A 20,998-nucleotide genomic window follows, 5' to 3' on the forward strand; every position below is an offset into this window, starting at 1 on the left:
CCCAGCTTCCTTGTTTGGCAAGCTTCCTCCAAAATGTTATGTTGAAACCAAGGTCTTGCTTATCCATAATTCTGCACAACTAACAAAAAATGTGAAATAACTATTCGAAACAAAATAGATTAAACCTAATTGCATTTATACAAATTAATGAAGATAAAAGTGTGTAATTACATCAAAACTTGGTAAAAGGGACCAATAAAATGGTATAAAAAGTAGTACTAATTGGTCCCTAACATAATCCAAAGAATTTCTCTGGAGGGTTTCCCAGAAAGAAGGAAGGGGAAACAAATGTTGTGATTGTTGGCCAAGGAAGATCCCCTCAAAGAAGGAGACAACAACAATATTCACCTCAGTAATATGTTCAACAACCATTTCCCTATCAGCAGCCCATGTATCCTGTCCAGTACGCTCCGCAGCCGTACATAGTTGCTGTGACGCCCGCATTCAATCAACAACCTGCTCAGGCTTATCAAGTGCCTCCAGTTTATCGACCAACTCCGATTCAACGTGTTACGTTTCCTCTAGTCTATCAACAAGCACCAGTAGCTCCTGCCTATCAACAACCGAGAGCTCAAGCTCCAAGGCAAAATGCTCAGAACCAGAATAGGAGGCAAGGGGATAAGGCGACCTTCAATCCAATCCCAATGTCGTACATTGAGCTTTATCCCTCCCTGTTGCAAAAGGGTTTGGTGGTTCCTAAACCTATGGGACCTCCACCTGATCGTCTTCCTCCATGGTACAACCCTAATGCACACTGTCCTTTTCATGAAGGTGCCCCCAGGCATGACCTAGATGGTTGCTATGCTTTGAAGCATAGGGTTCGTGAGTTGATTGACAGCAAGATCTTGTCTTTTAAAGATATAGGGCCGAATGTGAAGAATAATCCTCTTCCTCCCCATGGAGATCCCTCAGTGAACGCCATTGAAGATGCCTTTGCTGGTGTTATGGTTGAGAAGGTGGAGGATGTCAAGACTCCTCTGGCAGCGTTCCATGCCCGGTTGGTGGAAGCTGGTCTGATTAATGATAGTCATGAAAATTGTGAAGAGTGTGCCACATACCCAAGGGGGTGTCAGGTGGTACGAGATAACATTCAAGACTTGATGAATAAAGGAGTGCTTCAGATATCCAGCGTTACGAAGAATGAAGATGTGTTGGTAATTGAACCTTGCTTCAATTTACCCGAACCAGTTGAAATCCTATATTACAGTGGTGGAGTGGTTCTGGCGAATAGTCATTCGTCGCCTGTTGAGATATGTATGCCCATGTCTTTCCCATATGAGAGCACTAAGGTTGTGCCTTGGAAATATGAGATTACCGTTGTGGACAAGGTCGTTGAAGGAAGTGCAGACGTCGAAGTGATAGAAGCTGTGAGTGAGGACGTCACCAATATTGCCGGGATGAGCAGAATGACCCGTAGTGGTAGAATCTATACACCTGAATTCAATGTGACTCCTCAAGGGCCGACCAAGGAATCTACAGTTGTAACTCCTACTAAAGAAACCGAAGTGGTCCAATCTGAAGATGTCGTTGAATTCTTGAAGTTGATCAAGAGAAGTGATTACAAAGTGGTGGATCAGCTGCATCAAACACCATCTAAGATCTCTATTATGTCTCTGCTATTGAACTCCCAAGCCCATAGGGAGGCGTTGTTGAAGGTGCTTTCCCAAGCTCATGTAACGCAAAGCATAACAGTTGACCAATTCGATGGAGTAGTTGTGAATATCACAACTTACAATACTTTGAGCTTCAGTGGAGAGGAATTACCTGAGGATGGACAAAGTCACAATCATGCTCTCCATATCTCGGTAAAATGCAAAGATGATGCTTTAGCAAGAGTCTTGGTTGATACTGGATCTTCTCTGAATGTTATGCCAAAGAGAACACTCGCCAAGTTATCTTATCAAGGACCAGCTATGAAACCTAGTGCCTTGGTAGTGAAAGCTTTTGACGGTTCCATGAGAACCGTGATTGGAGAGGTTGAACTGCCCATATTAATTGGCCCTCATGTGTTCCCAATTAATTGTCAGGTCATGGATATTAATCCAGCGTACAGCTGCTCGCTGGGACGTCCTTGGATTCATGCTGCAGGGACAGTCACCTCCACTTTACACCAAAAAATGAAGTTTGTGGTGGACAATCAACTGATCATCATTTCTGGGGAAGAGGACTTTGTGGTTAGTCATCTTTCATCCTTCAGTTATATCGAGGCTGATGAGGACGCTTTGGAAACTTCTTTCCAAGCTCTGGAAATAGCCAACGCCACTTTTATGGAGATGAAGGACCCTGTTGGGAAAACTTGTTCATCTTTCGCTTCTCTGAAAAGCGCAAAGTCTAGCATTGAAGGAGGAAACCCTAAAGGTTGGGGTCAACTTATTGATATTCGTGAGAAGCATGATCGCTTTGGTCTGGGGTATGTGCCTTCCGCTGTGAAAGGAGCCTGAGTCCCTGCAAAGGACAACACCCGAAGCATCCAGGAAGTATTCCTTAGCACAGGATTCATCCATGGAGATCAGTGTAGCACCTCAAATTTGCACCTCCCATTTTGTATATACATTTTCATTTTTAGGTCATTATTGTCCACTGCATAGCATTGCATTGTCCATTGCCTAGTGCAAGTCATCAGTCAAGACTGGTCAGGAGATTCAGTTGTGCAAGCAAGCAAGTGCATTTCCTATGGAAGCAAAGCTCTAGGGTTGGATCATTAAGTTCATATGACCTAGGGATCATTTTGAAGTGGTTTGGCCAAAGGTTGGATGTTCAAAGCTCATCAGTCAAGATGCAATTCATCTGAAACCCTAGAAAGTCAACCAAAGTCAACTGTCAATTCAATCATGGATTTGAAGGTGGGAGATGGTTAGAGAGGCCTCATTCATGTCCATATAAGTCTCATTTGACATTTCAAACATCAACATTGAAGAATTTGAGGTCAGATGAAAACTTTCCAAAAATAGTAAGTGACCTGTAATATGAAATTGCCAAAAATGGAAAGGTTTTCTCCTCAAGATTACATCATCAAGAAAGCTTCAAATGAAATTTTGTCCAACATGAAAGTTGAAGATCTTGTTCTCCCCTTTCCAAAAAGTCCAAGGTCATGAATTTCTCATGTGTGGTTGAAAAGATGTGGATCAAGCATGACCAAGTGAATTTGAACTTCAAACATGCATAACTTTTAAACCATAAGGCCAAATGAAGTGGTTCTTTTTGCAACATTCATGTCTTAACATGCACTATCCAAAACATGCATCATATTCCATGTATTTCCATCACAAAATTTTTTGCATTTTCATTTGAATTTTGGAGGGAAATTCCAAATTTGAAAATTAAGCATTGTTTTCACATTTTACCATTTGCACTTGGCTCCAAACAGAATTTCAAATGATTTCCAAGCCAATTTCGTGCACTGTTCCATTGGTAATCTCATGCATGAGGTGCATTGGCCAATTTGCATTTACACTCTCTTTTCACTAATCCATTGGCAATTGGCTTAATTGTGATTAACAGCATGATTAGGAGCTCATATATATAGCTAATCATAACAGAAAACTGCATGAACATCATCACATTTTCAGATCTGAAATTTTTCTTCACACTTTTTCTCTCAAACTTTTGCAATTTTCTTCAAACCAATTCATCATCCATTGATCAAATCATCATCTGGAAGGATTATGGCGCATGTTTGAAGCAAGAACCATCACAATTCATTCAGATTTGAAGCAGCTCGAAGCTTGCATTCATCCATGGCAGTTGGAAATTCTGGACAGATCAAGCACAATTAACATTCAAACATTCATCCATTCAATCATACAAGAGCATTGGATCATCTGTTTGTGCTTAGCAAGGCTTGAATCGAGCAATTCCACTTCTGCATCTTCAACAAGGTCAGAATTTGAATGTCGTAATTCATGAAATTGTTAGATGACTATGGTAGATCTTTGAACACTGAGCAAGCTGAGCTTTAGATCAATGATTTTCATGAAGTATTGTGTTAGTTATGGTGATTTTAAGTTTGACATGTGAAACTTCATGGCTTCGAATCTTTGAATATATGTTGAATTAGGTTAAATTAGATATGGATTGTTGATGTATGATGAAAGATGAACATGATGATGTGCGTATTTTGTATTTCTGTGCACTTTTGTTCTTGAGCATGAAGAACGTGATGAATGCGTATGAAGTTGTTAGGGTTTTATTTCCAGAATTCTGTTTGATCTTGCCTGGCGCGTTTTGCATGTGTTTGGATGTTTGTGGACATGTATTGGTCCAACTCAGCGTACGCATGGCATTATGATTGGCCATGAGCGCTTTGCCTTGCCACATTAGTTAAGTGAAACGGCGCGTTTCACTCTAGGCGCCTCAATTTAAAATTGTGCAGTGTTCGATTCCGGCCTGTACCACAAATTCCAATGCCTTTTGCTTTTTTTACATTTTCCCTCCATGCCATTCATACTATGTTCTTCATGTTTTTTTAATTTTCTTTCACTTTAAAAAATCATAACTAAATAAATATTGATCCAAATAATGTGGGAATTGTTTCATCTTGATCCTTATTGTTTCTAGTTTTTATGAGCATTTTTCCAGAAATTGTGCACGGATGAAAATTAATTTGGCCTAGGGTTTGTATGCATGTGTCATATTTTGTACCTTGCTTGCCATATGCTTTGTGAAATGATGAGATTTAATCCAATGATTATGAAATTTTACATGCTTAAACTAGACATCTTGCTGGACATTTTGGTGTTGAGTTTGCATTTTTATCATTTGTGGTTGCTGAGTTATGATCCTTTGAATGTAGGTGTGACAATGTGTGTCACACCTTTGCTTGCTGATTTTGATTAATTTCTTTGCCATGCCAAATGAACTCCAATTGATGTGATTTTTTGTATGATGCTTGATATGCATGTTGTGATTGATCATGAATTCTCTTGGAATTTTTGGATTCATTTCTGATTTGTTTGATATTTTTATTGCTGGATGGTCATTTGTGCACTTTTGAATAGTCTTGAACTTCAATGATTTGTGAAATGATGGTTGTTTATCCTATGAATGTGAAATTTTGCACATTGTTTCTAGACATGTTGAAGTTTATTGTGGCTTTGGTTTTAGGTCTTTACCATGTTCCAATTCTGTTTTAGACTTGTGCGAAGTTGATGTAACATTTGGTGCCTCATTTGAGCTTGTTGTGATTACCTTGACTTGATGAATTTGATTACCATGCTTAATCATGTCCAAATGCCTTGATTTTTTGTTTAATGATCATGTTGTGTGTTCTGTTTAGCCATGATTTTTCTTGAGATTAATTGAATCATTTTGGAATTAATGTGCATTTGTTTATTCTGTTGCTTCAATGTGCTTTCACCTTGCATACCTTGCCATGATTGATTTGTGAAATGAATTTGGTGAATGCTATTGACATGAGATCTTTTGTATTGTGTTCTTAATTGATTAAGGTTGATTCATGTTGAATTTCATGTTCTGTTTTGAATTATTTCTCCCTCTTTGACCCTAGGCCTTGTCCTAGTGGTTTGTGCTTATGTTTGAGCTTTGTTTTCAGGTTAAGAAGCACATCGCCATGATTGGATTGATTCACTTGCTTGAGTTGACTAATTGGTCAATGTTGACTAATCTTGACTTGTTTTGTAGGTGGCTTAGCTCATTTGAGTTGAGCTTATGCCTTGCACCTGGTTGCATTGCTTGTCTGTTTGACTGTTGACTGTTGACTATTGGTTGTCTGTTTAGTTCATTTGACTTGTATACTGACTGAGTTGGATTGTTTTCAGGTACATTAGTTGCTTAAGTTCATTTTGAACTTGCTTTTGCTTTGCTTGGTTGCTTAAGCATTGAGGTATAATTCTCTGACTTCATGTAGTCTGGAAGACCTGTCCTGTTACTTGGGCAGGCGCCTGTCTGAAGCCCTCCTTAAGAGGCAATGCTTGTGTTTGTTTACTTTTGTGCTAAGCAGGAAAAGTCCTTTGATAAGGCAATTGGCAGATAAAAGAGATGTGTAATCCATCTCCTGCTATTCAGTGTGTCATCCCTTTGCTCACATAACATGTTGATGCATTGTAGATATTAACCCAAGATCTATAGAGTCAATCACTTGTGGAGAAGAGTTCCAACTTTCTGAACTCCCACACTTTCTAATATTCAAAGCTTTCCCAGACCAGGGATAGAAGCTATGAGGCACACCCCTCATCTCCTTTTCATCTGCTTCACCTTAACTCTCAATGTTAAGGTTAAGAGCTAACATCACCCGATTCCAGTCGGCTTGTGTTTCACAGCCTAACCTTGTGTGAGCCCACTTTGTTTGTATATAGTGTGTGCTATTGGTGTGAATGTTTGCTTTGCCTGTGTTGTTTAGGATAGCTTGCTTCCTGTGCAAGTTAGGTAGAAACTTCAACCAAGGACCATGGTGAATTTACATGATAACTATTAGGCTCGAGTTAGTCTCCCTTCTAGTTTGTCATTTCCCAGTCTCTGGTTAGGTTAGAAGTTCTTTCTCTGCGTAGGGGAACTACGTCGCCCTGATCCTCATACCAGATGAGGTACATAGGCAGGAGATGAGCTGATCTCTCTGGGCGCCCTTTTGTTTTGTTTGTGTGAGTTGTTTCTCCTTTTCTGGTTGGAGTCCGATGTAAGTCCAGCGATTGGCATTCGGTTTCCAGTTTCTTTGTTGGAGTCTGACATAAGTCCAGCGATTGGTAGTTGGTTTCCTGTGTGTGTGTTTGTTGGTTCGGAGTCGGATGTAAGTCCAGCAATTGGCATTCGGTTTCCATGTTTTCCTGTTTGTGTGGAGTTTGACGTAAGTCCAGCGATTGGCAGTCGATTTCCTGTTTGGTTTTGTTTGGCGTGCGTTAGTCGAGCTACGAGTGCTCTGATTCTTCTTTAGTCCGAGAAGATACGTATGCATAGGATGCGACATCCTAGCGAGCACGTTTCCCCCTGTCCCGAACTACGTCGACTCTGATGTATGTGCTTGACAGGCTATGTAGGCCCAGGATGCGATGTCATGCCGAGTTAGTTTCTTTTGTCGTTCCTGTGTCTCTTTCCAGCCAGTGTGTGATGTTTGAGCAGTGTTTAGCAACTTTATCCTTCCTTTTGTGCGTGGATCCCGTCGAGTACAACGGATGCGTAGGGGTGCTAATACCTTCCCTTCGCATAACCGACTCCCGATCCCATCTCTCTTTGGTCGCGAGACCATGTCTTTTCCAGGTTTACTTCGAGCGTTTCCTTTCCCTCTTTGGGATAAATAACGCACGGTGGCGGCTCTGTTGTTTTCGTTTCCCGCCGGTTTTTCGCGTAATGCGACAATTAGGTCAATGCAATTAGAGATAGCACCGAAGACGAAGATGATCCATGTTTGGTTTACCGGTGTGAGACAGCTTTGAACAACTAGAAGGCGGTTGAGATCCCCGAAATTTTTCCTTTGTCAAAGTAATAATTGTTGTTTTTCCTTTCAAATCCTTAGCTCTGCCCAAGGTTAATGGATCATGTTGTAGGGCCCCTTTTCATTTTCAAATAATCATTATCAGTGAATGAAAGACATTTTGTTAAATTCTTATTATTCATTATTTTGCTTTCTCTTAAGAAAAAGACAATATTTTTAAATAAAAAACTTTTCATTTGTGCATCTTTTACTTTTACTTTTCTAAAAAAAATCAATCATTCAAACATGTAGAATAAATGATAACCCCGTTGAATCCAATGACTCTACTCCCTCCCATAACTTTGACTCCCCTATCTACCAAGCGGAAGAAGAGGATGAGGAAGATTGTTACATCCCCGACGAATTGGCAAGGCTGCTCAAGCACGAGCCCAAAGCCCTTCAACCACATGAAAAACCAGTGGAAACAATCAACCTTGGCACAGAGGAAGAGAAGAAAGAAGTCAAAGTCGGCACCACACCTGAAGCAAGCGTCAAAGAGAGATTGGTCAAGCTGCTACAAGAATATGTGGATGTATTCGCATGGTCATACCAGGATATGTCGGGCCTGGACACCGACATTGTTGAGCACAAGCTGCCACTTCAGCCAGACTGCCCTCTAGTAAAACAGAAACTCCGAAGAACGAGACCAGATATGGCTCTGAAGATTCGTGGAGAAGTCAAACGACAATTTGACGTTGGTTTTCTCACAGTGGCGAAGTACCCACAATGGGTAGCAAATATTGTACCTGTGCCTAAAAAGGATGGAAAGGTGAGGATGTGTGTTGACTATAGGGATCTGAACAAAGCTAGTCCAAAACACGATTTCCCTCTACCACACATTGATACTTTGGTAGAAAACACTGCAAGTTTTACTGTATTCTCCTTTATGGATGGTTTTTTGGGATACAATCAAATCAAGATGGCTCCAGATGACATAGAGAAAACCACTTTTATTACCCCTTAGGGCACGTTTTGCTACAAAGTAATGCCTTTCGATCTCAAAAATGCCGGGGCAACTTACCAAAGAGCTATGGTCACTCTTTTCCATGATATGATGCACAAGGAGATAGATGTTTATGTTCACGACAGGATCGCTAAATCCCAGAATGAATAAGATCATATGAGCCATCTGAAGAAGCTGTTTGAACGCCTCAAAAAGTTTAGATTACGATTGAACCCTGCAAAATGCACATTTGGTATCCTTTCAGGGATGTTGCTTGGTTTCATCGTTAGTCAACGAGGAATTGAGGTAGACCCTTACAAGGTCCGAGCTATACAAGAAATGCCTGCTCCGGGCACCGAGCGAGAAGTTAGAGGTTTCCTTGGACGTTTGAATTACATCTCAAGGTTTATCTCACATATGACGGCCACGTGTGAGCCCATCTTCAAATTACTTCGAAAGGATCAAGCTATCGAATGGAATTCTGATTGTCAAAGTGCTTTTGAGAAGATTCATCAATACTTGCAAGAGCCTCCTATTTTGATTCCACCTGTCCCAGGAAAGCCATTAATCATGTATCTGACTGTGCTTTAAGGGTCAATGAGATGCGTGCTTGGGCAACATGACGAAACTGGTCGGAAAGAACATGATATTTACTATCTGAGTAAAAAGTTTACCGATTGTGAAAGTCGATATTTGCTTTTGGAGAAAACTTGTTGTGCGCTAGCATGGGCCGCTCGTCGTTTGAGGCAATACATGATTTGCCATACTACTTTGTTGATCTCGAAGATGGACCCGATAAAGTATATCTTTGAGAAACCTGCCTTAACTGGAAGCCTTGCCCATTGGCAGATGCTCTTATCAGAGTATGACATCCAGTACGTAACCCAGAAAGCAATCAAGGGAAGTGTTTTAGTAGAGTATCTTGCTCATCAACCAGTTGAAGACTATCAGCCGTTGAAGTTTGATTTCCCCGATGAGGATATCATGGTGATAAAGGATTGTGAAATCCCAGGCCCAGATGAAGGACCAGAACCAGGATCTCGATGGAAGCTCACGTTCGATGGTTCCTCCAATTACAGTGGGCATGGTGTGGGAGCTGTTTTGATGAATCCAAATGGTGGCTTCACCCATTTCATAGCAAGGTTGTGCTTTGATTGTACAAATAATGTCGCAGAGTATGAAGCTTGTATCCTTGGTCTTGAAGCCGCAATTGATCTCCGAATCAAGATCCTTGAGGTGTATGGAGATTCAGCCTTGGTGATCTATCAGGTCAAAGGAGAATGGGAAACTCGTGATGCGAAGCTGATCCCGTATCGTGCTCATGTTGTAAAGATGATAGAATACTTTGATGATATCACTTTCCATCACATCCCGAGAGTAGAAAATCAAGTGGTTGACGCTTTGGCAACATTAGCATCAATGTACCAAGTCAGATTCCGTAATGAAGCTCCACTTATTCGAATCGAGCGAAGAGATGAGTCTGCCTATTGTCAATTGATTGAAGAAGAAACTGATGGTAAACCTTGGTTTCATGATATCAAGCGATATCTTCTAAGTCAAGAGTATCCCGAAGATGCTACATTGTTGGATAAGAAAATGCTGAGGAGGTTATCATCCAAGTTCTTTTTGAATAATGATGTGCTTTACAAAAGAAACCATGACATGGTTCTGCTCAGATGCGTGGATAGACACGAAGCAGACATGTTAATCAAGGAGATTCATGAAGGGTCCTTTAGGACCCATGCCAATGGACATGCCATGGCCAAGAAAATTTTGAGAGCTGGTTATTACTGGTTAACCATGGAGTCTGATTGTTTCAGCTATGCTAGGAAATGCCATAAATGTCAGATTTATGCTGACAAAGTGCATGTACCGCCAACACTGTTGAATGTTTTGACATCGCCTTGGCCCTTCTCAATGTGGGGCATCGCCATGATTGGTGCTATAGAGCCTAAGGCTTCCAATGGTCATCGCTTCATCCTGGTTGCCATCGATTACTTTACTAAATGGGTGGAGGCTACTACCTACACCAATGTGACGAGACATGTGGTTGCTCGCTTTATCAAGAAGGAGATTATCTGCCTCTATGGAATCCCTATCAAGATCATTACAGACAACGGTTCAAACTTGAACAACAAGACAATGACGGAATTATGTGAGAGTTTCAAGATTGACCACCATAATTCTTCTCCATATCGTCCAAAGATGAACGGTGTTGTTGAAGCCGCCAACAAAAATATCAAGAAGGTCCTGCAAAAGATGATGAAAACTTATAAGGATTGGCACGAGATGCTACCCTTTGCTCTGCATGGATACCAGACCTCAGTCCGCACTTTAACAGGGGCAACCCCATTCTCCTTGGTCTATGGGATGGAAGCAGTTCTGCCAGTCGAAGTAGAGATACCTTCAATGAGAATATTGATGGAGGCCAAGCTAGATGAAGCTGAGTGGATCTAGAACAGTTATGATCAACTTAACCTCATTGATGAGAAACGTATGACCGCTATGTGCCATGGACAATTGTACCAGCAACGAATCAAGAAAGCGTATGACAAGAAGGTCCGCCCTCGAGAGTTCAAGGAAGGGGATCTCGTGCTCAAGAAGATCCTGCCAGTACACAAAGATTCACGTGGGAAGTGGACTCCCAACTATGAAGGCCCATACGTTGTAAAAAGAGCACACTCTGGAGGTGCTCTATTTCTCACAACTATGGATGGCGAAGAGCCCATTCACCCTGTGAACTCTGATGCAGTCAAAAGATATTATGCCTAACAAAACCCGGTGGACTGAAAACCTGAAAGGGTGGTCCAGGCAAAAGTTAGGGATGGCGGAAAATAATAGCTCGCTAAGTTGAAAACCTGAAAGGGCAACTTAGGCAAAAAAAAAGCGTCCCGGTGGATTGAAAACCCGAAAGGGCGATCCAGGCAAAAATTAGGGACAAAAGGCATAGACTGCATCAGTTGTCACTGATCAATACAGAAGAGCTAAAGGTGGAAAATCAATCCAATTGCTCCCTTCAGAAGCGAGGTTTTGTGGAGTCATTGTTATTAGGGATAGTAGTAGTCATTGTGATTCAATGTAAACCTTTCGCTATTGCCATTTTCAAATGTGTAACATTCCATGGAGCTACACCATTTGTGTGCTACCATTCTTGAATAAATACAAGTTTTCCTATCAAATTCTATCATTTGTTGTTTTTCTCTGATTTTCTTTGTTATACAAAATGCCATTTATTTGTTAATAATGAAATTTTGAACTCAAAAAGAATTTTTCAACATATTGAGAAACACAATTTTGCTTTGACATGTGGAAATATTAAAAGGAAACTTTTCGTCTTTCCCCGCAAGTCTCAGGTTGCAAGACTTCTCTTGGATGATCAACGTATATCTCCAGAGAGCACGGATTTAGAATTCTCCGAAAGGATTACTAGACCAGTTGTAATTGTTCAGCTTGATAGATCCTCCTTTGATGCATTCACTCACTCTTTTGGTTGAGTTGTTGGTGTTGAGGATTCAGCATCACCCATAAAGCCGTCTGAATCTCCAATCTGCATATTGTCAGCATCTGCGTATCATGATCATTCATACATCATGCATATAATCAAAATCAAAAGCATGCCTAGCCCGAAGTACACTTCGTGCTCATTTGCATAATCGTAAGTCTCGTTGTTGATTTGTATCCCTTGACCTCTAAGACCAGTTGTTACTGGCGTCGTTTTGTTAAGTCTGGTTGTCACCAGCAACTTTGATCAAACCCAGTTGTAATTGGTATCTCTTTAAATCTGGTTGTAACCAGCATTGTCTACAAGTCCAATTGTTATTGGCATTATCTGTTAAATCCAGTTGTAATTGGAGCTCAAATGTTAAAATCCAGTTGTAACTGGTGGCTCTTTAAAATCTGGTTGTCACCAGCATCTTATCTTAAATCCAATTGTAATTGGTATCTGTAAGTTTAAGGAGTGCCTTAGAGGGGGGTGAATGAGGCACTTAGAGTATTTTTGACGGTTTATGACTTTTACTTTCTGAAATGCTTAAGTGATGAAAAAGTGGTAAAGTACAGAAGATAAAGGACACAACAATGTATAGTGGTTCCCCTCACAGATCGAGAGTACTCCACTCCCCTTTCAACACGAAAGAGAATTTACTATCTGTTATGACTTGTACACGACAGACACAATCACCAAGAACAACCTCTTATGATTAACCAAGTTGATATGAGAACAATCCTCTCAAACTCAACTCTCTTGCTTCCGACAATCCTGGACAGCAAGGTGTTTACAAAACACACAATCTTATTTTTCAACAATTAAAAATAAGATAGGGATTACAACAATGGATTGAATATAAAGTTTGTAGTAAAATGATCACACAATGTGAAATATCAATTTGCTTGATCTTCTCTTCCAATGAAAATAATTCACCACACAAAAATATTAGGTTGCTTAAGAATTTTCTGTTTTGAATGATATGAATATATGCAGAAAATATCTTGAATGAAGGTTTATAACAATAAGTGTGAATTCTGAAAATTAAAGAGATTGATTGGAAGAGGTGATGTTTGAATTTGAAAGATCGTGTATTTATATGCACATAACACCTTAAATGAAACATGGTAATGTTCTGAAAAAATCATGAACAATTGTCAAAGATGAAATGAAAAGGTTCCATGAAGTGGTGCATGAAGAGGTGTATGAACAGCCACTGATTTTTCAAAAATGCACAGTGGTAAATCGATTTACATAATGGGTAAATCAATTACCCTGTTGCAACGTTTAAAATTTTCAAAATCTTTCAGTGGTAAATCGATTTCCCTATAAGGTAAATCAATTTACCTAGTTAAAAAACTTGAAATTTCGCTTCTGGAAGTGTAATGCTCCAGTGGTAAATCGATTTCCCTAAGTGGTAAATCGATTTACCTAAGTGAAAAATTTAAATTTTGCTTTTTAAAAAATATGTAAGCTTCAGTGGTAAATCAATTTCCCTTATAGGTAAATCAATTTACCCAGTTTGAAAATGCAAAAAATTATTCTAAGTCATTTACCATGCACAATGAAAAGTTATGCAATAGCCATATGAATACTTGAGCATCTAAGACTTTAGTGAAGGTAAATATTCTCATTATACCTTCTTGAAGTGAAAAGCTTAACTTCTTGAATCAAGATGCTTTATCATAGAATAACATCTTTGCCTTCTTATTGCTAGGAGTTTTATCTTCATCAAAAACATTCATCATAGAGAGGCTTGACTTCACAGTATCCCTAATCAAAGTTATAACCGACACTGTCTTAAAATCCATTTGTAAATGGTATGATAAGTCTGGTTATCACCATTCTTGTTTGCAAGTTTAATTGTTATTGCCATTGTCTGTTAAGTCCAGTTGTAACTGGCGCACATTTTGAAATCCAGTTGTAACTAGTATCACTTTAGAGTCTGGTTGTCACCAGCATCTGTCAAATCCATTTGTAAATGGTATCACTTTAGAGTCTGGTTGTTACCAGCATCTGTCAAATCCATTTGTAAATGGTATCTTTAAGTCTGGTTGTCACCAGCATTTGTCAAATCCAGTTGTAACTGGTATCCTTTTAAAGTCTGGTCGTCACCAGCACCTTTATATCCAGTTGTAACTGGTATCCTTTTAAAGTTTGGTCGTCACCAACACCTTTGAAATCCAGTTATAACTGGTATCCTTTTAAGTTTGGTCGTCACCAGCACCTTCGAAATCCAGTTGTAACTGGTATCCTTTTAAGTCTGGTCGTCACCAGCACCTTTGAAATCCAGTTGTAACTGATATCCTTTTAAAGTATGGTCGTCACCAGCACCTTTGAAATCCAGTTGTAACTGGTATCCTTTTAAGTCTGGTCATCACCAGCACCTTCGAAATCCAGTTGTAACCAGTATCCTTTTAAGTCTGGCCGTCACCAACACCTTTGAAATCCAGTTGTAACTGGTATCCTTTTAAGTCTGGTCATCACCAGCACCTTTGAAATCCAGTTGTAATTGGTATCCTTTTAAGTCTGGTCGTCACCAGCACCTTTGAAATCCAGTTGTAACTGATATCCTTTTAAAGTCTGGTCGTCACCAGCACCTTTGAAATCCAGTTGTAATTGGTATCCTTTTAACTTTGGTCGTCACCAGCACCTTTGAAATCCAGTTGTAACTGGTATTCTTTTAAGTCTGATTGTCATCAGCACCTTTGAAATCCAGTTGTAACTGGTATCCTTTTAAGTTTGGTCGTCACCAACACCTTTGAAATCTAGTTGTAACTGGTATCTGTAAGACCCCAATTTTGTCCCTAAGATCCCTCATGGCCTCATATCATAACATTGCATTGCCTCAAGGATCATTAGACACCTTGCTTCCTTCCCTGTGGGTGGGATATTTCTTGAGAGTGGTTCTTGATCACCAAGCATTGCTTGCAGCTGTATATCATTGCTTTTCTTTTAATCACTAACCAAAATGTACAAAAATATGTCATTAACCTTTGTTACTTGCAGCTTAAGCAGTCCACAGGTCAAGGCATCAGGTGAATTCATGGTACAAAGAGCAGATGGTATTTTCTTGAGATATGGATCATGTGATTATCATGGAGCTTACTTTAGCTATAGGTTCATTTTGGACTAAATTCCCAAGTGGTTGAGGCCCCAAATTCATCAGAACATTTTCAGGTCATCTAAGGACCAATGCAGTCAACTGAAAAGTCAACTGTGGATTTTGAATTGAGAAATTGAGTTTCTTCATCCCATTCATGTCCAAATCATGCTTATTCATCATGTCAAATGCTTACATTGAAGAATTTGAGGTCAAGTCAAAAGTTTCCAAAAATGGAAAGTGACCTATAATTTCAACTTTCCAAAAATGGCAAGTTTTTGATCCAACTTCAACTCAACTTTCCAACATCAAATAAGCTTCAAATGAAATTTTGTCCAACATGAAAGTTGAAGATCTCTCTCTCCCATTTCCAAAAAGTCCAAGATCATGAGCATCTGATGAATGGTTGAGGAGATATGATCCAATCATTGCCAAGTGTCCATGGAACTTCAAATGGCCATATCTTTTGATCCATAACTCCAAATTTGGTGGTTCTTTTTGCATTTTGCTTCTCATGACATGTGATTTTCAAAACACTCACCACATTGCATGAATTGTTATCACATGATCCTTTGCTACTCCATGCCTTTTTTGGAGGGAAATTGCAAAATTCAAAAATGGTGCATCATGGGAACTTTCTACCATTGCCATGGTGTTTAAAAAAATGATTTTAAGTGTAATTGATCAAGGAAATGGTACTGTTCACGTGGGATTAGTCCATGCACCATGCATTTTTGAAATTTTGCAAAACACCTTATTTTAATTAACCAAATTAAGTATGGATTAGCAATGTGATTAGGACTTTATATAAATACCTAAATCTAACAGAATTTGAAGGAGGTTAATCATTTTTCACCATTTCAAGATCCAAATTCTCTCTCCCTCCAAAATTTTCTCTCAAGCATAATTCAAATTTTTTCCAAATAACATTGCTATTTCTTTCCATATTCTGGTTCCTTGGCTTTGATTTTGTGCAGATCAAGCTTTAGATTGGTGAATTCGTGCAAGAATCAAGTGTAGCAAGCTCGTGAAGGTGAAGATGGAAATTCTGTTTTGAGCTAGATCCAACACTTGCCAAGCTTCAATTTCTTCATCAAACATCATTACAAGTGTTATAGAGTAGATTTGGATCATTCAAAGCTTCAGATCGTGCATTTTCAAGAATCTTCTCTTCAAGAGGTCAAGTTTCGAATCTCTTAATTCTCAAATTCATTAGCATTTCATGTAGATCTTGTGTTCCTGATGATTCTGGTGAAAATTTCATGTGAAATGGTGCATTATTTAGTGAGTTATGTGTGATGGAAGTTTTGTGCACCAATTTTATTTTGCTCGATTCTCTTTGATCTTGTGGAATTAGGCTTAGATATGAGTTGATCTATAATCACCATGGAAAGATCTTTGAAATGATGTACTTGTTTTGGATTTCTGGAAAAAAAATTCTGGACTGTGCTACTGTTCATCTTCATCTTCGTGAAGAAAATGAAGATCTTCATCCTAGCGTCGGCCTAGCGACGGTCTTGCGTCCACTCTGGTTTTGGCTAGGGTTTACAAGTGAAACGGCGTCGTTTCATGTTGGCGCGCGCTTCCTTTTGAAAATCAACATAGTTCGATTCTGGCCGAAGGCATTTTTTCAAATTGCTTCATCATTTTATGCTTTCCCTCCATTTTCCATTCTATGTGCTTCATTTGATTTTTAAATTTTTCATCCAACTTCAAAAATCCATAACAAATTGAAAAATGATCCAAAAAATGCCTAGTTTTTTGCTACTTGTTCCTTAGAATATCTAGAATTTGATGATGATAAATTTTGAAGTTGTGCATGGCTGGATTTTGAATGGTGTTAGACTCTTTGATCATATGTGCTTGTGTGACCTTGCCTTGCTCTTTCTATTGTGAAATGCTTGATTTTAATCCAATGGACATGAAACTTTACATGATGATTCTTGACATATTGATGGATGTTTTAGGCTTGGTTTGACATTTTTCTCATTTACCATTTCTGTTTTATACACATGTTTGCATGGTGTGACAATTTGTGTCACACATTTGATTGTTCAACTTGTGCAATTTCATTTCCATATCAAATGACTTCTGTTGATTCTGATTTTTGTATGATGATTGGTTTGGATGTGTTGAATGCTCATGAATTTTTCCAGAATTATTTGAATCATTTCTGCTTTGATTTGGAATTTTCATTCATGATGATCATATGTGAGTTTTAAAATTATCTTTGACTTCCTTTGCACATGAAATGCTTTTGCTTGATGATTTTGATGTGATCCTTTTTAGGACATGTTAATATGTGTTTGAAGTTGCATTGTGTTGAATTTCAGCTCCTGTTTTGAATTTTTTCTTCACCTTTGACCCTAGGCTTTGACCTAGTGGTTTGTACTTACATGTGAGCTTTGAATTTCAGGTTCAAACATCCAATCTCCATGGTTGATGTTGCTTCACCATTTAAATGTTGATATTTGCTATTGATTGCTAACATTTGCTATTTTGTAGGTTGATGATAAGTCACTTGAGTTTGCCTTATGGCTTATTTGTTGCACATTGGGATTGTTTTGTTATTGACTGTTGTCTGTTTGTCTGAATACTGTACTGATTTGTTTAGTTGTTTACACAGGTACCTAAGTTACTTTAAGTTCATTTGAACTTTGCTTTGCTTTGCTTGTGGTTGGCATACCACTTAGGTATAATCCCTTGATCTTCATGTAGTCTGGAAGACCCGTCATGTTATTTTGGCAGGCACCTGTCTGAAGCCCTCCTTAAGAGGCCATGTCTTTGTTTGTTTAATTTTGTGCCAAGAAGGTTAAGTCCTCTTAAGAGGAAATTGGCAGATAAAAGGGATGTGTAATCCATCCCCTGCTATTCAGTTGTGTCATTCATTTTTCTCACACCATGTGTTGATGCACTTTGAATAAAAACCCCAAAGTCTTGTATATAGAGTCAGTCATTTGTGGAGAAGAGTTCCTACATTCTGAACTCCCACACTTTCTATTGTTTAAAGCTCTCCCAGGCCAGTGATAAGAGCTATGAGGCATAACCCTCATCTCCATTTCATCTGCTTCACCCTAACTCTCAATGTTAGGGTTAAGAGCTCAAAACACCCCATTCCAGTTGGCTTGTTTCTAAAGCTTAACCTTGCTTGAGCCCATTGATTGTGTATAGTGTGTACTAATTGGTTGCTTGTTGGTTTATTTGCCCATATGTGCATAATTGTTTGTGTGTGCCTCTGTGCATTGCTTTCATCTTTGAGCATTAATTGTATATCATTTCATGATCATTGTTCATACTTGGTGACATTTTGTTTTGTCCATTGAGGAGTCAATTGTAAGTCCATTTATTGGCAGTTGTTTCCTATGATCTGGTAGGAGTTGGGACTAAGACCATTGATTGGCATCCCATTTCCTTGGAGTCGAGTGTAAGACCATTTATTGGCAACTTGTTTCCTCTTGCTTATTGCATTTGTTTTCTTTGTTTTGTGATACTAATGTAAGTCCATTGATTGGCATCTGGTATCCATCTTTGCTTTGTGAGGCTGGTATAAATCCATTGATTGGTATCTGGTTTCCATGTTTTATTTGTTTTGTGAGATTGGTATAAGTCCATTGATTGGCATCCGATATCCATCTTTGTTTTATGAGACTAGTGTAAGTCCATTGATTGGCATCTGGTATCCATCTTTGTTTTGTGAGTCTGGTATAAGTCCATTGATTGGCATCTGGTTTCCATTTATGTTGCTTACTTGTTATTTGCTTGTTGCCTTTTCCAAAGGAATCACTTGGATAATTTACATATGATCTCAAGAGGTGAACACCTAAGAAGTTTTACTCCTCATTCCCACCCTTTTTGTTCTTTATAACCTCCATTTGCATGTTAACCCAAACCAAAAAAACTTTGTGCAAACATTTTCATCTGTTTTCAAATTAGAAACCTAGGCTTTAGGCCTTTGATTTTCAAACTTCATTTTCACAATACTTCTTCTGAAATGAATCTAATGTCAACTTTCACCATCTTTGTGAATACTTCTAATTGGTTAATTCCACTCACTCGATTGTCTTTTGTGAGTTCAATGATCACGTCTTAATCAAATTTTCATGCATTAGCCATAGATCTGAATTATCTTAGTGGTTGATGTGAATCTCACCTTTTGTCCTTAGTGATCGAACTGTAAGACTTCCATACTGAAAACAGGGTTAACCCCTCTAGTATGTCGAAGTTATTCTCACGTGGTGGACTTGTGGTTGTTCAGGTTGAGTTTTCTCTCGTGGATAATGAAAGACCTTAGGGCTTTTGCTTAAAATCAATCCACTCACTTTTTGGAAATCTTTTAGCCGAACTACGGCGTTTTGATCCTTATCTTTCATGAAAAGGTACATAGGCAATGGGTTTCATCCATCCAAACACAAAAATAACTAACTTGTACATTCTTTTCTCATCCCTTCCATCAATGTTTGCACAAAAATATTTCATAAACAATAATTGATACAACAAGTTGTGAAAAGGGTTCCCTAGGAGTACCTAGGATGCTTTGGGTGCCTAACACCTTCCCTTTGCATAATTACCCCCTTACCCAGATCTCTGACCTTTCATTAGTTTTCTATGTGTAAAACTTCTTAGGCTTTTGTTCGCTTTTTAGCCATTCCTTTGGATAAATAAAAGTGCGGTGGCGACTCTATCTTTGTATGCTTTGCTTTTGATTTAGTCAATAAATCATAAAGTGACGAATACACCGCTACAGAAAAGTGGCGACTCTGCTGGGGAGCAAGAATATACCTAGTGGGTTTGCCAACTTTTCACAATTGTTGTGATATATTGTTTATGACATATTTTTGTACAATTTGGGATTACTGTATTATTTGTAATGATTGATTTGCTTGATATATCAATTGCTTGCTTGCTTGGTGATCTGTGAGATGAGTTCTATACCCGAACTCGAGTGCACCCTATGATAGGAGAATGGCATAGTCTTGTCGACTTGTGTGGAGTTATTCCTTAGCAAGTTGACTTGCGAGTCCATTCACTTGGTGGAGGTCATGTTGGATTAATGATGTCACACAAGTTATTTGTGGTTAGGCATCATTCTTCCGATATGTGCCGTAGAAGCCAAGGACCTTAGTTTACCAAGCCTATCTTGGCCTATTTTTAGGACGTAGTGCGGAGGTCGTTCAGATGTAAGATCTGATGCGATTGTTACGCGATACTACACTCATAAGAGTCTCTCTTGAGAATATTTTTGGAATACGAGTATTCGTTCCTCCGATAATATTCGAAAGATGGGATGATGACTATGGGAACCTCTGGTAGAACATGTTCGGCAGGTTTAAACCATAGCACACTCCCTTTGGGTGGTTCTTAACCGAGACTCCATGCTCATGACTCACAACAAACCCGTGATTCATGGTTGATTCGTTCACTCATCATTAATATCAATGGAACTTGGGTGTTGATAAGGTGAAAACTATAATCCACCAAAATGGATGATTGATATTAAGGATGGTTGAATCGTTCGTATATCGTTAATATCAATGGAACTTGGGTGTTGATAAGGTGAAAACCATAATCCACCAAAATGGATGATTGATATTAGGGATAATATGAGCCATCCCATGACCTTTGTCTGGTGTGCTTTGCTTGATCCTTGAGTGTGATTGTTGCATTCATGCATTCATGCATTCATCTGCATCCATATCATCAGATAAAAAGAAAATTTTCAAGGAACTTAAGGGGTTTATTTGCAAAATTTTCAGATATGGAAAGACAAAAAAGGCATACAAAGAAGTACAGCTTTAGACAGCCCGATCTGAAAGAGTTAAGGAATCTGGCATCTTATGTATTAGATCCCTTGGGTTTCAAAGCTCGTTATGGGAAGCTTCTGCCTCTGCTGAATACTCAGGTTGATGAAGGGTTGATGAGTACTTTGGCGCAGTTCTATGATCCTTTGTATCATTGTTTCACTTTTCCGGACTTTCAGCTTTGCCTACCCTTGAGGAGTATGCTCATCTTGTGGGTATTCCGATTCTGGATCAGGTGTCGTTCAGT

The 20,998-nt window shown here is 39.0% G+C and overlaps 1 protein-coding gene across 1 annotated transcript; it reads left to right on the top strand.

Annotated features, from left to right (window-relative positions):
- Window positions 1–389: 389 nt before the first annotated feature.
- On the top strand, window positions 390–2,441 carry LOC127121698 (uncharacterized). The gene is made up of 2 exons (XM_051052147.1): window positions 390–1,931; window positions 2,028–2,441. Exons 1-2 carry the CDS (start codon window positions 390–392, stop codon window positions 2,439–2,441), a joined length of 1,956 nt encoding a protein of 651 aa, XP_050908104.1.
- Window positions 2,442–20,998: the final 18,557 nt, after the last annotated feature.

Source organism: Lathyrus oleraceus, chromosome 2, assembly GCF_024323335.1.
Source record: "Lathyrus oleraceus cultivar Zhongwan6 chromosome 2, CAAS_Psat_ZW6_1.0, whole genome shotgun sequence".
NCBI lineage: Eukaryota > Viridiplantae > Streptophyta > Magnoliopsida > Fabales > Fabaceae > Lathyrus > Lathyrus oleraceus.